The sequence below is a fragment of the Callithrix jacchus genome, chromosome 5 (assembly GCF_049354715.1).
Source record: "Callithrix jacchus isolate 240 chromosome 5, calJac240_pri, whole genome shotgun sequence".
NCBI classification, from domain to species: Eukaryota; Metazoa; Chordata; class Mammalia; order Primates; family Cebidae; genus Callithrix; species Callithrix jacchus.
The window spans coordinates 108,178,833-108,196,388 of NC_133506.1; the positions used below are offsets into that span (position 1 = coordinate 108,178,833).

Below are 17,556 nucleotides of genomic sequence, written 5' to 3' on the forward strand. Positions count from 1 at the left end.
TGACTGTAGGTCCTGATACCTTTCCAGTTATGATTTGCATACTGTAGGTCCTGCCCTTCCAGTTATGATTTGCATAGATCAACATGTAAATGCAGCGGAAGTTTCAGGAGTGAGTTTGAGGACACTGCTGATAGTGGCAATGAAGCCACCATCCTCATAGCCATAGACAAGTTACACTAATGCAATCCACCACTGCAAGAACAGTTCAGAAGCTACAAAAAAACTACACCAGCCAACTGTCATGTAAATCACAGGACAGCTGATCAAATCAGGCTCAAGCATATATCCCAAATGAAGAGTGCATACGGAGGGTTTTCCTTAGGGTAAAGTGATTTCCTAGGGTATTTCTTCAGGGAAGAGGAGACCTTAGGAAATCAGAATGGAAAAACTAGGTAGAGCGATACCTAAAACAGAAACAGGAAAATGTAACCTTCTGAAATCCAGATCATAAGGACAAGAAAAAAATAACAAATATAAAATAAGACTAAGAAGGTTGCCACAATCTTAGGTGTTTTACTCAAGGTCCCAAGGAGTGGCAAAGCCAAGTCTTCTGACTTTTGATCCCAGGTGATGCCCATTCATTCTGCCCTGTCAGGGACTATAGAGCTGTTTCCCTTAAATACATTTCCCAGAGAGCTGAAGTTTACTCCTCTATGACCTCAAAAAACTCCTTTTAAACTAGCCACCAAATATTTGTTTGCTTAGTTAGAATATGCCTAACATAATCTAGCCTTTTCTTAACAACTTGGCGCTATTAAGAACTAAAAATGCCACCTTACGTTTTCACAGCATTTAGCAATTAGATAATTTACCACTTACAACAACTAAGTCAGTCACAAAGTACAAAGACTATCCTTCCCATTTTATAAATGAAAAAATTAAGATTCAGGCCAGGTGCAGTGGCTCACACCCATAATCCCAGTACTTTGGAAGGCTAAGGCAGGTGGATCACCTGGGGTCAGAAGTTCGAGACCAGACTAAACTACATGGTAAAATCCCATCTCTACTACAAATACAAAAAATTTGCTGGGCAGGCTGGCACATGCCTGTAATCCCGGCTACTTGGGAGGCTGAGGCAGGAGAACTGCTTGAACCTGGGAGGTGGAGGTTGCTGTTGAGCCAAGATCGTACCACTGCACTCCAGCCTGGGCGACAGAGCAAGACTCCGTCTAAAATTAAAAAAAAAAAAAAGATTCAGACAGATTAAGTCAACCCAGATTTACAAACTGGCAGAGCTGTGACTGGAATCTAGGTCTTCTTGGTCCAGGTTTTCTCTTTCTGCCTCCCAGCTTTCCTACATTTATTCCTGTAACGAGTTTTAGGTCAGCAGGTTTTGCAACTTCTCTCTGAAACTGGTCTCTATTTTTCACTAGTCATATGATGGGCACCTCAAATCTTCTAACTCATTTAGCAAATACTTCTCTGTGTCAAGGCCTGGAATGTTCTCTCCATTTCCTCCAGTCTATCAAAATGAGCTCCCTAGCACCCAGGATTCAAGTTACTGTGATTTGCTACTCAGAAATCTTTTCTTACTCAATTACACTTCTTCACAGGTCTTTCAACAAGCACTTAACTGCCTAACTATATGGCAGATGCTGGGCTTGGCATAGAGAATATAAGGACAAATAAATCTGACACCCACCCTCAAGGGAAAGGCTAGCAAATGCAGCCTTCCTAATTAAAAGGAAGATACTATATTAGTACTACCTGCCTACCAACGAAGGAAAGAGAACATCCCATTAAAGTGAGTAAATATCTAATGGAAATGAATTAATTGGATTGTTATTGTAATACCATAAAAAACATATATCTGGTCTCTAGCCCAGCCTCTGGCACAGAGCTCCTAAAACTACTCTAATTTCCTGAGCATTAGGGGTGCTAGATTCATTTTTTTTTCCCTAATATTTGGTCTTTAACCCCACTGCCTGACACAGAGCTCTTATCCCTTGGAATTTCCTGGCTAAGGAAACTTTTTTTTTCCCTCTAATGAGGTGACTCTTGGAGGACTTCTGGATGGAAGCTGGTCACCAGAAAGACCATGCAATGATTAGAAGCTTGCAACTGCCAATTCCATCCTCCATCCTCCAGGAAGAGGACAGGGGCTGGAGACTGAGTTAATAATCGATCATGCCTATGTGATGAAGCCTCTGTAAAAATCCCTGAACTACAGGGTTTGAAGAGCTACCGGGATGGTAAACGTGGAGGTTCCTGGAGGGGAGCTTCCCTAAAGAGGGCATGGAAGCTCCACGACCCTTTCACATGTTATACTTTGTCCTATGCACCTCTTCCATCTGTGTCCTCTATAAATACCCTTTATAATAAATGGGTAAACATAAGTAAAGTGTTTCTCTAAGTTCTATGAGCCATCCTAGCAAACCCCAGGAGTGGGTCAAGGGAATCCCAATTTTATAGCCTGTCGATCAGAAGTATAGGTCACAACTTGAAACTTGGGATTGGTGCCTGAAGTTGGGGTGTCTTATGGGACTGAACCTTAACCCATGGTATCTGACTCTAATTCCAGGTAGATGGTGTCAGAATTGAGTTGAATTACAGAATACCCAGTTGGTATCTCCTGGATAACTGTTTGGTGTGGCAAAAAAAACACCATCCACACATTTGGTGTCAGAGTTGAAGTACTGAGAGTCTTAAGTAAGTAAGAAAACAGTCCTGTCTCTTACAGATATGCTTGTGATAGAAGTGGCACACTAAACTATTAAGGTTCCACAGAATAGTGGCAGATTGAGAAATAAATCAGCTGAATTCTGGACTGATAGATATAACTTTCAAATCAATGAGGAAAAAATAAAGGAAAATCTCGGATTAATGTAGTAAATTACAATAAAGAAAAAAACTTTGGCAAATGAAAATCAAAATAAGGTAGAACAAAGTTCAAATATGTCATTAATCTCATTAAATATAAGTAGATTAAATATAGAACTCTAAAACAGTTAAAAACACCAGTAACAGACCAGGCAAGGAGGTTCACGCCTATAATCCCAACACTTTGGAGACCAAAGCAGGTAGATCACTCAAGGTCAGGAGTACAAGCCTGGCCAAGATGGTGAAACCCCATCTCTACAAAAATACAAAAATTAGCCAGGTGTGGTGGCTCATGCCTGTAATCCCCGCTACTCAGGAGGCTGATGCAGGAGGACCACTTGAACCTGGGAGGCAGAGGAAGCAGTGAGCCAAGGTTGTACCACTGCACTCCAGCCTGGGCAACAGAACAAGACTCTGTTAAAAAAAAAAAAATCAGAATAATCTGGGGAAGATGAAGAAGATAAAGATTGGAAGGGGTGACTCAAAAGGGAATTTCTTAGATGCTGGTAATGTTCTATTCCTTGACTTGGACAGTAGTTATACAGATGTTTTTGTTTTCTGATAATTAATTGAGCTATAAATCTATATTTTGTGTACTTTTCTATCTGTATGTTCTACCCCCCTTTTTTTTTTGTTTTTTTTTTTTAATCAAGGACTCACTCTGTCACTCAGGCTGGAGTGCAGTCGTGCAATTTCAGCTCACTGCAACCTCCACCTTCTAGGCTCAAGTGATCCTCCTGCCTCAGCCTTCCAAGTAGCTGGGATCACAGATGTGAGCCACCACTCCTGTCTGTTTTTGCATGTTTTGTAGAGACAGGGTGTACTAATGATGCCCAGGGTGGTCTCAAACTTGTGGGCTCAAGCAATCCACCTGCCTTGGCCTCTCTAAGTGCTAGGTGTGAGCCACAGCACCCAGCTTGTATGTTCTACTTTAATTAAAAAACAAAACAAAAAAAACAAAAACAGTTTACTGGATTTGTCCATATTTATTTATAGGTAATCTCATCTAGCTAGAGAAATACAAGAGTTAAGTAACCAGGCCTCATATTTCATCAAAGCTAAAACATCAATTATAAGACACATCAGTAGTTTATATATCAACAGGAATTTTAAAATGTTTAAAATGTTTACAATGTTAAAATGTTACAATTAACTACAAGTTATCACCAACTAATAATGATTTCAGAAGCATTCAAATGTGTACCTCAGACCAACAAAATGCAGTATCATAACATATACATCCATAAGCAAAATACTCTTAGAACCCAGCAGGGAGGGAGATGGATAAAGAATATGAACAGGCAAATTACAGAAGAGGAGATAACATGGCTAAGGAGCATGTGGAAGAAACGATAACCCTCACCAGGAATCAGGAAATGCAATATGAAACAAGAAGATGCCACTGTCCACTGAGACTGGAAAATTTTAAAAACTTTATTATATAATGTACTTGATGAAGATGTGGGGAAATATATACTGATGTCACTGCTAGTCAAAACATAAATGTGTGCCCACTTTAAAGGGGCAAGCTGTCAATCTGTTTAAATGTGCATACTGTATCACCTAACAATTCCGCTTCTTGGAATAACAAAAGTTTATTTAACTATCTGAGGAAAAAAAAAGAAAAAAAAAATATATATATATATATATGTATACCGAATGCATGTGTCTTTCTCTGTATGTGTTACATATATCAATCATTAAAATAAAATAAACTTTTTTTTTAAAGTAGGGTTCTAGCTTCCAGCTCTAAGGGAATTTGCCTTGGGTACCCCAAACACTACGATGTAGCAAAAGGAAATGTTACCCTCAACCTTCCTCTATATATAGAATATTCCAGCCTCGAACCTAAGGAAGCATCTTGGTTGCTATTTACTGATCCTAATTAAAGTTCATCTGTTGTGAGCTAGGTCCAAAATCCTGACTTTCCTGAGTGCAGTAACTGTTATAGCCCAGATAATTTTGATGAATAAAATATCCTGCAATAAAAACTTTTAAGAGACATACCAGCAAGAAGCTTCTTTGCCACGGGAGGGCGACTTGTTTCCGGTGGAAATGTGTCCTTTGCTGTGACGGGTCTCCTCTCACCCCTTAGTGATATACTTGGCCATCTCTCTAAGGTCTTTTGGCTACCAATAGGAAACCGAATTTCACTGAAACACTTTTTCGCCTTTTTTGGTGACAGTTTCTTTTCCAGGAGAGATTCCAAAGCCTGCCATGAAACAGTCAATTATTTTTAGTTTAACTCACAAAAGTATACTTTTAATCACAAAACTGAAAGTAAGGACTCCAGAGAAGTGTGTTATTAAATGGCTATCTCTGACAGTTAACAAAATCTTAATTTAAAAATGTCATTATTTAGGATATCTAATTAATTAATAACAACAATTTCTGTTAGTTCTTTCAGATGTGTAGCTCACTAAAGCCAATAGCAAAGAGATAACAAATATGACTACTTTTAAAGGCATCCAAATCTTAAAGGATCATCATTTTAGAAATTACAGTCTTCAGAATATTATACCATCTGCTTCAGAAGCATTTTAATCATCAACAAAAATCTCATAAACTCAAATAGTCTTTGAAGTGGGTAAACATCCTATATTTAACATACATTTTCATGAACTAAAGGACATTAGTAGGTCCAGCGGCTTTGGTCACTTGTCCAACACAACAAGAGTAGAAGATCTGTGTCTCATCTTCCTAAAAAAGGCATTTTCTCTAATAAGTTCCCATGTATTCACTACTGGGAAGTCAGGGCCCAGTCTCCACCTGGTCAATACAGATTAAGGACAACTGTACACAGTCAGGAACACTTAGTTTGGAGAACAGTAACATAGTAAGAAAATGCGCTGTGAAATGGTGTAGGGCCACAACAGGAAAGATAACACGTCTTGCATTTTGAAAAGTAGGGGAGATAAACATTCTGTTTAAGAAACATGTTGGGGCCGGGTGCGGTGGCTCAAGCCTGTAATCCCAGCACTTTGGGAGGCTGAGGCGGGTGGATCACGAGGTCAAGAGATCCAGACCATCCTGGTCAACATGGTGAAACCCCGTCTCTACTAAAAATACACAAAATTAGCTGGGCATGGTGGCGCATGCCTGTAATCCCAGCTACTCAGGAGGCTGAGGCAGGAGAATTGCCTGAACCCAGGAGGTGGAGGTTGCAGTGAGCCGAGATCGCACCATTGCACTCCAGCCTGGGTAACAAGAGCGAAACTCCGTCTCAAAAAAAAAAAAAAAAAAGAAAGAAACATGTTGGGCTAGGCACAGTGGCTGACACCTATAATCCCAGCACTTTGGGTGGCCGAGGCAGGTGGATCACAAGGTCAGGAGTTCAAGGCCAGCCAGGCCAATGTGGTGAAACCCTATCTCTACTAAAAATATAAAAATTAGCCAGGTGCGGTGGCAGGCACCTGTAATCCCAGCTACTCGGGAGGCTGAAGCAGGAGAATCACTTGAACTTGGGAGGCGGAGGTTACAGTGAGCTGAGATTGTGCCACTGCACCCCAGTGTGGGTGACAGAGTGAGACTCCATCTCAAAACAAGAAAGAAAGAATGAATGATGTTAGAGGTGCTCTTACTCAAGCTCAAAATGTGGGAGAGGGACTAGACAGTCTCTTTGGATCTCTTCTAGGATTACGAAGATGTATACTCTAAATGAAGTTATTTCAGCCCATAAATGCTTCTTATGGATAAGTTAAGAAAGCATCGCATGACTTGATATGCTGCCTAAAAATTCTGAGGTCTGCGTTTGACAACAGCATTCCTCACAGTGAATTCTATACATACGAATGTAACCAGTGAAAATCACAGACACATTTGCTTGAAAATGAACCTGTGAAGGAAGAAGGGGCCTTAAAGACTGCCAAGAACTAGTTAATGGTGGCAGAAATGAAGTGTCATTAATCTAGAATTCTTCTACAGCTAACGGCTTACTCTGCCACACTAACATGAAGATCACCTTTCTATTTGCAGATGAAAATGTACGGCATAGGGGAACTAATACTAGCATGGGAGTCAGAAGAAAGAATTTGATCTCTAGTTCCCAAGAAAATAACTGTCATCTCTCCAACTTTTGCTTTTTCTAAAAAAATCTTAATCTGCACAATAGTAGTAAAACCAATCGAAAAGCATACTGCCACAGAAAGGTTCAAATGGCATAATTATATGGTAACACCACGCAAACTTCAGAGAACTATAAAATCAATGGCATACTGCTATTGTTGTCTTTGTCACCAATGAAAACTAAGAACATTATCGATTCCTGTCTAATACATGCCAGCCGAGATTTCTAGAAGTCTCCAGCTATATCACAAGATTTGAGGCTCTGATTCCACATACTGTATCTTTCAGTGTTTCTTCTTTACTAAAATCCATCCAACTTAAACACTGTTATTCTAATTTAAGAATGTTTTACTGGTTTCCTTTTCTACATTTTTTTCTTAAATGGCATGGGCCAGGGAATGGAACATTCTGTTTAGTTAATGAACCTGGTTTAAAGTTGTTATATGTTTTATACTCAAGTCACCAATTTTCAAAGTAGTGAAATACGATAATATAGGCTAGACCGTAAAAATAACAAGATAAAAATGAAATGATCCTTGGGCCCTCTGCATAGCTTCAGTTCACTGGGTAACAGCTTTGTCTTGTATTCTCCATAAATCCTAACGAAACTAGGTAACAGTAAGCATTACTTGCAATACACCCCTAACAAAAACTGTAATCAATTCCATACCTCAATTTGTTGCAGAATGTCTATAACCACATCAGGAACAGAAGGGTCTGCATCCAGCTTGGCAGAACAAAGTGAAAGCTGGCGAATAAGGCTGCCCAGTTCCCTGCACCGAGCAGGAAGGGGGTGTTCCCCTCGGTCAGTAAACTGAGTGATGAACATGTGTAAGGCCCGAATGGCTCCTCGATGGGCAGCCGCCAGCCTAGACATTGCCCACGACTGGTAACAAACAAGATGGAGAAGTTATTTCCACACTCAGAACTTCCTAACATTCGCCCAGCTTCTAACAATATTTATAGCCTATCTTCTTTCTGTTTAAAGTGCTTTCTATAGTAAAAACTTTTTTATAGTAAAGGGAGTTGTAAAGTTTAAAGTTTTCTAGTGATGGTGTTTTCCCTACTACTCCCAATTTCTTATATTAGCAGCAACAACAAAAATGTATTTTTTAGAACCTGTTCCTTGGAAGGCAACCATATTCAGAATATTTAAGGTGCTCACTTCCTCAATAACAGGTTTCTATAAGTACTGAAAATAACATTAGTGCAGAGGGCCCTATACAATACTAAGAAAACATTGGGAAATGTAATTTTTAAATAAGAATTGATCATAATTTAACTGCAGCATACCTTCTTAGTGTGTTTAATTTTATGTGGACTCAATTTATCCAACTCTTCCTGGATTTCTTTAACCTGTTTTGTAAAAAGGGGAAAGAAGAAACTTCATACCTTTCCACTGATCTTTTTTGTAGAAAAGGATACACTGATATATCCTGTCTTGTCCAAACATAACCATTATTAATTCAAGTCACTTGAAAATGACAAAAGGCACCCAAAATACCGTTACTGGTTTCCAGTTCAAGATGGTGACTAGGCAGTGTTCACCTTCCATCCCTTGGTCCCCAGTGGAAGAGGAATTTAGCATGAAGGAGTGAAGGTGGAGGTGACTCTAGAAATGGAGGCAGGCCAGATCATGAAGTCTTACATGTCATGCTGAAGAGTTTAGCTTTCATCCTCTAAGTTACAGAGAGGCACTAAAGTCTTTTCAGCAGAGGTCTGACAAGAGTCATGTTTTAGAGCAATCTCTACAGCAGCAGTGTAGAATAAGAACTGAAATAGAACCCAAAAGAATACAGTGCAAAATCTAACTCAGGTATCTTCTTTTAAATGAAAAGTACAGTTTTTGGTTCAAGCAGTAAGGCTAACATGTGATTTCAGTGACCAGAAATGAATAAAAGGCTTGCCAATGTATAAGGCATTAAAATCAAAGCAAACACTTCTTAAAAATCCTTTACATCACAATGTAAAAAATTCTTTAAATCACAATGTAGAGAATATAAATGCCTGTGGATCAGCCACTAAAGGTGTCCTGCAAGACACTTAGCATGGTCTTTACTCTTTACTGTAAAGAGTAATCAAATTAATAAAGAATAATCAAATTATATACTATCTACAAGCTTTTAATATTATAAACATGTAATACATGGGAAACTAACAAGGTCTCTTTCCTCTAACACTAGGGTCCATAGCTGGGACCAAGGGTTCAGGGTAACTGATCCACCTGACTTCCTATACAAAAATATGTGCTATATAATGTATAAGCATCTTGGGGATGGGGAGGAGTGGCTTTTAATAGATTGTCAAAGGTCTATGACCTCAAAAAATCAAGAACCTCTGTTTAAGAAGTTTGGACACACACACACACAGGCAGATTACAACAAGAATGAGAATTATTTGCCCATGTGTTCAGGAAATTAAGCCTCACAAATCTGTCAGAACTCCTATGGGATACTCTAGCACTAAACTGTCTGAGACAAAAGGAAAGCTGAAACTCTCTAAGGAAGCAGTACACAAGGCTGACTGCATTACTTCTCCCTGAACTTTTCACACCTGCTGCTGGAGGACGTAGAGCATTCGGGCAGAGCGAACAGCTTGCTCCTGTCTCCTGATACGGACTCGACGTTCTTCATCTGGATCCAAAGCTTCTTCTAGTCTATCTGAAAATATTAATAGTTTTCCCCAAAAGTGGATTATAAACCTTATAATAATGCTTATAGAAGTTGATTACTTACAAAAATAATAAAGTTGAAGATCTCTGGTTTTATTAAGAAAAAAAATGAGGCTATCCTAACAGAAAATTTCATTTTTCATCAGCCAAGAAACCAGCAGTAAGTGGACCTGTGTACTGACTGAGAGATGGAAGAGACATGAAGACATTTATTCCATCAAGCTCCCCTCCAGCCGGAATTCCCACTGGACTGCAATTTCGCTGTGAGGCATCTCTTACTATTTTAGAATTCCTTACGTTGAACCAGAATCTGTTATTCTTGCTATTTTTTCAAAAACTCCTTATTGCCCTATTTTTATGTTTAGCAAGATTAACAATGTAAAGAAGGTATTAATAAATGCCTGTTTATCAGCCACTTAATATGTCCTGAAAGACACTTAACATGCTCTTTACTCTTTGCTGTTTAACAGAGAATAATCAAATGTTGAATTCAAAAGAGAAATCCTGGCCAGGCATGGTGGCTTACACCTGTAATCCCAGCATTTTGGGAGGCCGAGACGGGCAGATCTCCTGAGGTCAGGAGTTTGAAACCAGCCCAGTCAACATGGTGAAACCCTGTCTCCACTAAAAATACAAAAATTAGCCAGGCGTGGTGGTATGCATCTGTAATCCCAGCTACTCGGGAGGCTGAGGAAGGAGAACTGCTTGAACCCAGGAGGCAGAGGTTGCAGTGAGCTGAGATCGTGTCACTACACTCCAGCCTGAGCGACCAAGTGAGACTGACTTTGTCTAAAAAAAAAAAAAAAGAGAGAGATATTAAGATAGCATCTTATCTTAATCTTTTTTTTTTCTTTTTCTTTCTGAGGCAGAGTCTCACACTGTCACCAGTCTCATACTGCAACCTCTACCTCCCAGTCAAGTGATTCTCAGGCCCCAGCCTTAATCTTGAATTCAAAAGACAAATCCTTTCTCTAACATATTAAGATAGAAAGTCTCAAAATTATTTGAGTGTCTAGAGTCTTCAAGTATTTCCCAGCAAGCATCCCCTTGTACACACTGGTTCTCTACACCTTCAAAAGATTGGTCCAAAGAAACTGTTTCTGGAAAATTGCCTGAGGGAGATACAATTTATCTATTCCTTCCAGGATGTAGTTTTCAAATACACTTACACAAACAAATTCTTATACAGAACTTCAACATATTCCAATTGTCAAAGAAAAGACAATCTTTAATTAGTAAAAGTATATTTTATAATTTCAAATTTTTAATATTTACTTTTTAAAACATCAAACAGGCTGACCAACTGAGACCTTGTCTCAAAAAAATAAAATAATAAAATAAAAAAGAATGTTATGGGAGTTAAAAAAAGAAACATCAAACAATGCAAAGAGTGTAAGGCTGTTTGGAAGAAAGCAGAAATCTGCAGTCAGGAGCCGAGACATATAGATGTAGTCTCATGAGAGCCTATATGTCTAATTATTTTCATCTCTTGTTTGGGCTGCATGGTAGGGAGAAAATCTGGATTCCTATACCTATATGAACAGGAATGGGACAGGCTTAGGTGGTTGGATTTGAAGGCTCATTGCAGTCGACTCTGATGCAGCACTTGCATCAGTCTACAAAGCAGCATTTGGGAAGCACAAATGGGTGCTTCGGGGTTACTTGACAGAGGGTTTGCAGCAAGGGGCTATCGTAAACTATTATTAGTCCATGAAAGGTAAGGACAGAAATTTAAACCATACATTTATGTGTTTCCATACCAGTTTGCCACTACTGTGACATTTTTATTATAGTTCACAAAGTATTGACTTGTGACAGACTGAAAATCTGTGTAAATAAAATAAACCAACCCAGTCCTTCCTCATGGAGACTTTGAAAGCTCTATGCTAACAGTTCCCCCGTATTAGGCCAGATTACCAGAGCAGTGGACCTCATGGCTTCATTCCCCTGGTAGCAGGGCTTCTATTCAAAGTATGTGGGGAGTCATGCCACAGGCTGACACTAAGTAGTGTCAGGAGAAACAAGCCACAACATTTCTCTTACTTTTATACTAGAATGTTTTTGAATTGTTCATGATATTATGTAACACACTCTTTAAGAAGACTCACAGGAGAAATTTCTTTCTGGCCTTAATATGTGGAATAATTGCTTTCCTTACACAATAGTTTTTTTCTGTCTTAGACTTTGTAAATTCTCCAGGTGATTGAAGTTCCCTCTTTAGCTGGCTTCAAGAAGCTCAGAAGCAAATTTGTGACTCATCCCTAGTAAATGTTTTTCCTTTCCTTATTTTTCCTCTGCCACAATATCCTCATGCACATTTTTGTTTTATCTTGTTCAATCACAGGTATTTCTTAAGGTACCTTAAATTCTTTACATAAGATGCACATATGCATATATTAAATTGAAAATGCAAAAAATAATTCTAGGCTGTGTAGTATCCTGGTGCAACAGTTACTTGTGATGCTCAACTCTGTATCCCTTGCTGTCTGAAAGCTGGGCTTGATTTCCTGCTTGTTAATACAGTAACCCCAAATTCTCCAGTGGAACCAGTCTTCTCCTCAGCAAGGAAATGCAAGGGCCCTGAGAACAATGAGAACTGTAGAAAACCATATATGATTACACTCCTTCCTTTCTACCCTGTGGTCAAACATTTTACACATATACCCACAACTTCCCTTGTCATCGGTGTGTACTTACTTAAATACTGCCCAAGGGAGAATGGGTTTTATCTATAACATACATACATTATGCTTTTTTTTGAGCAAATTTAAAAAATAATTTTCCCAGAAGAGGGAAAACATGATAGGATAATTTGCACCCAGGAGCCAGAAGACCTAAGGTTCAGACATTAATGCCACCTCCTAGGCTGGGCCCACAGGCAGTGCACATTCCAAGGACAGCCACAGTGAGGAAGTTCCTTCGTGTCCCTCTGCTGGAAAGAGGAGCTGGGGCAAGACACGGGTCAAACTCCAAGCCTGTCTTGTCCTGAGTGCTCACACTCCAGTAAATCAACACACAAAGGAAGGAATGAAATTGCTGTAGGGGCTGGGAGTCCTGAAGGAATACATTTAAAAACTATCCCACACTCACAGCCTTAGGTCGAAGTAAAGAATCAAATTTTTCTCACCTTTTTTAGTTACCTCTTCAATTTTGTGGATACAACTGCTCAATTCTTTCTGGAGTCGCTGGACTTCTAGCAGGCTTTTCTGTTCACTGATGTTTTTGTGATCACCTATCCTGGGATGAAGCTGAAGTCCCGGATCATGGGTGGGTGGTGAATTTGGCATGGTGAGATCTGACTGGCCTGGATGAGATGAGTAAAGGTATACTTTGGCACCCGAGCTGGAGATTTCTACTTTGGATGGCTGGTGGCTGCACTGACAGACTGCTTGACTCTTTGGTTCCTTCCTTTCCACCCTGTGGTCAGGTATTTTATACTTAGTGTGTCCACACTTCTGAGAGCTTTGAGGCTGACTTCTGAGATGATGTTCTTTTATGTGTTCTTCGAATTGTCTTCGTTTCACATCTCTTCTGGCCAGGTGGATGGCATAGCTAAGTCTCTCTTCTGATATGACGGAAAATGAAACAGAACTGCCTAGGTCAGGACCAACTCTACAATCTGCATCATTACAATGGTATGATTCATTGTATGAGTGCTTCAGTTTTTCAATTCTAATGGCATGTGGGCAAGAATATCGGATTGCCAAGTTGCTTGAATGGGTAGGAACATTCCTATTAAACTGCAGCTGGTTCTTTAAAAAGCAAATACAAGTAAGCAGACATTAGAAAAATTACCTATTGCACAATTGGTACATGTCTATAATCAAATTCCTAAAATTTCGCCCACCAGACCATTAGTGCTAAGAAGCATTTTTCTGTTTTACTGATAGACACAGCCACTCTCCTACACCCTTGGGTTCATCGCATAGCCCTGGTTCTATCCTGCAATCGCCCAGTCCCATACTATTATCCTTCTGTGTACTAATGTCATACTGGGACCCACCTCTAAAAGTCAACCCAGAAAGATTCAAGTGACAACTGCTAAGTCCTTCAATTTCCCAGTTACAGACTTCTGTCCTATTTCAAAATGTCAGGCTCCGGCAAGTGGCCAATATAACCCATTGGCGCTTTCTTAAAATCTGCTCCAGGGATAGTATCACACAGCACACCAGACCCAAGCCATCTGATAATACTTCTTCAGGTCTTCCTGAGACTTCATCTGGTGGCTGGATCCATCTTTTATCCTGCCCCTAAGAGGATCTTGCTCGAAACAGTCCACTTATGCTTTCTTACACAGGCTCAAGTTTTGGTCAGTTTTCCTCATAATAAACAACACATTTGTTTTGTTATGCGCTTAAAACATAAGCATGTTTCCATATCCCTACAGTTCTTATTTTTCATGGTTGCATTTTCCAAAATCCAGTGAATGGTCTTTTCATGCTTAACTATAACCTTATTATCAAACATTTAGTTGTTCCAGTTTTTCCACTAATAGAAATATTACCTCAATTAATATCGCCATACATTTAGTTTTTTAAACTTTTAAAATTATTTCCTTAAGCTAAATGGTCTGTTCTAGGATTATCAGGTTAAAGGAAAGAAACAAATTTATGGCTTTCAATATGTACCCTCCTTAGGCCTTCCAGAATGAACCTGTCAAAGACAGGTAAATAGTCTGAGGAGGATCCATGCCTACAAACTGAATGAACCAAGTCCTGTGATGCCTTTACCTTGGAGATGGCCTCCCCAGCTCTCACAATGAACATATTTATATAATCACATGCATCAGGAGTCACTTAAAAATAATCCACAATGATAAAACTTCAGGAAACTATTTTGGATTTTTAAAAAGTAGTTGAAAACCTCACTAAAGAAAAAACAAATAGATATCATCTGACAAGTACACAGACTAATGAACGGTGTTTGGAAAAAGGTTTTCTTCCAAAATTAAAAATAATCTAAAATATCTCAAGGATTTGACAGAAGTACTAGAAAAAAAAATGTAAGTGAATTTCACCTTAAGCTAGGTATAGGGAAAGGCTTTCTAACTGACACAAAATCCATATGCAATAAAAGAAAAAAGTCACAGGTTTGACTACATTAAAATAAAAAAAAACTTTAAACTTCTGCCTGACAAAAAATACCATAGGTTAAGTCAAAAGAACAGAAAAACTGTAAGAAAATACTTGCTAATACAAAGGGCTTCTATACATTGACATTTTTTAAAAACTGAGGTATAGTCCTGGTGCAGTGGCTCATGCCTATCATCCCAGCACTTTGGGAGACTGAGGCGGGTAGATCATTTGAAGTCAGGAGTTTGAGACCAACTTGGCCAACATGGTTAAATCCCATCTATATTAATACTAAAAAAAAAAAAAAAAAAAAAATACAAATTAAAAAAGGTCTTTAATACATAAAAAGATGTTCAATCTCATAACACAAATTAAAAACACAGGGAAATACCATCTCCTACCCAACTGGTTAGCAAACATTTCAAAGTACAGCGATGCATGTTGTTGGTAAGGCTGTGGGAAACAGGCACCCTCATAGAAGAGGTGCTGGTGGTAATGTAAATTGACATATTTCTTATGGAGGGAATTTGGCAATATCTAACAAAAACACATGCATTCATCATTTTTTTTTTTTTTTTATTAAAAAGCTTTACAGCTGGAAAGAAAGAAAAGACACTTGAAAAAGACCCAAGCAGGCAACTTGAAGGACAAGTCTGGCATTTACCTTTTGATCCAGGAGTCTCACTTCTAGAAATTTACTCTGCAGATACACCTCCCACAATGCACATGTACAGAGTTACTCAATGCCGTGTTATAATTGTAAATTATTGGAATCAATCATAAGTGCCCATTGAAGAGAGTAGCTGAATTAACAATGGTCTATCCACACAATAGAGTAAAACAAAGATGTAAAAAAAAAATGAGTGAGATCTCTGTGGCATTTCTATGAATTGATGTGGAGAGATTTATAATATACTACCCTTCATATAAAAAAAGATGAGAAAATATATATGCATCTGAATCATTTGCACAAAAAGAAACAAAACAAAAATCAGAGACGAGATTAGTTATCTACAGGAACAGGTAGGAATAGGATGGAAAGGCAAGAGGGAATGGAGTAGCAGATCACTTTTCTGAATACACCTTTTTGTATATTTGGAACCATGTTAATGTTTCACATATTGTGAATAATGAGAGCCAGCGTTCATGCTTTTGGACAAGGGAGTTAGAAATATAGAGTGTTGCATTTGAATTGGGGATTATCTGTGTGAACTCGTGAATTTTAGTACAGACATATGGGCAGACAGATACAGAAAGAGATATATAGAAGGAGGAAGAGAAGAGAAAAAAAGAAAAGGAGATGAGAAAGTGCAGAGATAGAGATATATGTGAGTGTGGATGTGCATTTATGAAGGAGCGTACATGTGTGTATATGCACAAGTATACATCTATTTCCTAGTTCTGTCCTCTGAGAAGGCCTAGCAATAGTGACACAAGGAGCACATCCAGCCCCAGATATTGATTTTCTAAATTTCATTCTCCACTGAAGAATCAATGTGTCCTTGAATAAACAGTTAATTCCAGAGCTACGATGAGGAAAAGACAAGCTGAGCCTGGAGTATCTTTTTATTTTTATTTTTTATTTATTTTGAGATGGAGTCACCCAAGCTAGAAAGCAGTAGCACAATCTCGGCTCACTGCAACCTCTGCCTCAGGGGCTCAAGCTATTCTCCTGCCTCAGCCTCCTGAGTAGCAGAGACTACAGGTGCACACCACCATGCTCAGCTATTATTTTTGTATTTTTTAGTAGAGATGGGTTTCACCATGTTGGCCAGGCTGGTCTTGATCTCCTCACCTTAAGTGATTCTCCTGCCTCGGCCTCCCAAAGTGCTGCAATTACAGGCACATGCCACCATGCTCAGATAATTTTTTGTATTTTTAGTGGAGACAGGGTTTCACCATTTTGGCCAGGATGGTCTTCATCTCTTGACCTTGTGATCCGCCTGCCTCGGCTTCTGAAAGTGCTGGGATTACAGGCGTGAGCCACCATGCCAGGCCTTGGAGTGTTTTTTTATACCATAAAGTGGTCAAAGACTGATGAGATCATGTCAAAGAGACACTGGGGCCAACTCCAAGTGGCTCTCACAGGCCAAATCAAAAACCATTTGAACTTCAAAATAAATATCTGCGTATCAAAATAAATAATGGTAATAAAAATAATAATGAGTCTGTGCTGAATTAAATACATAATTGCTAGGAAAAGAAGGGAAAGTTCTTCCTTACAGTAGCAAGGCAACTAGTAAATGTAGAAGGAAGGGTAAAACTAGAAATCCCCATTAGCCAACCATCATAATAAAATTTTGATTCAGGCAAAAATGCTCAAAGTAGTTGGTGAAAGTTTGAGGTGTTAAAAAGACATTAACATAGTCTCAAAGACAAATAGTTACAAAAAGCAAAGGAGTAACTTTACAGTGAAAAAACTAGGCAGATACCAACTTAATCAAATGATGAAAGTCAACACTGTCAGTGCTGGGACTAAATTGGCAGCAGATACCTCCCAATATGGGGCACTGAGAAGCACTCAGTATCATTCAGCGGTTCTCCTGCCAAAAGTTCATTACCTGAATGTAATTGTAAGAAGATATCAGGCAAATCTAAATTGAGAGAATCCACAAATAACTGGCCTATATTCTCAAAAAAATCAATGTAACAAAATATGAAAACAGACTCAGAAATCATTCGGATGAAAGGAGATTGAAGAGACATGCCAATGTAATACACCTTATGATCTCGGATTTTCTTTTCCTATAAAGGACATTATGGGGACAACTAACAAAATCTCAGTAAGGTCTGTAGATTATATGGTAGTAGTAACTTCATGTTAATTTCCTGATTCTGAAAACTGTACTATGGCTACGTAAAAGAAGTCTTTATTTTTAGAAAAAAAATACTTAGAGGTAAAAGGGCATTGTGTCTGCAATTTACTCT

General features: G+C 38.8%; 1 protein-coding gene across 14 annotated transcripts in view; it reads right to left on the reverse strand.

Moving 5' to 3' along the window:
• The window catches only part of KIAA0753 (KIAA0753 ortholog), a 69,779-nt gene that overhangs the window by 44,858 nt on the left and 7,365 nt on the right, over positions 1 to 17,556 (reverse strand). For 7 of the 14 annotated variants that reach the window (XR_004743435.3, XR_004743434.3, XR_013535841.1 and 4 more), the window contains exons 3-7: positions 12,684 to 13,308; positions 9,439 to 9,545; positions 8,179 to 8,241; positions 7,556 to 7,771; positions 4,828 to 5,032 (exon numbers count right to left, since the gene is read on the reverse strand). Coding sequence is in view for 11 of the 14 variants with exons in the window: in XM_035301117.3 (XP_035157008.2) it covers positions 4,828 to 5,032; positions 7,556 to 7,771; positions 8,179 to 8,241; positions 9,439 to 9,545; positions 12,684 to 13,308 (1,216 nt within the window). In the remaining 3 variants the exon portion in view is untranslated. The remainder of the gene's footprint in view (positions 1 to 4,827; positions 5,033 to 7,555; positions 7,772 to 8,178; positions 8,242 to 9,438; positions 9,546 to 12,683; positions 13,309 to 17,556) is intronic. The other 7 variants (XM_078374096.1, XM_054256229.2, XM_078374095.1 and 4 more) reach the window with 5 other exon arrangements.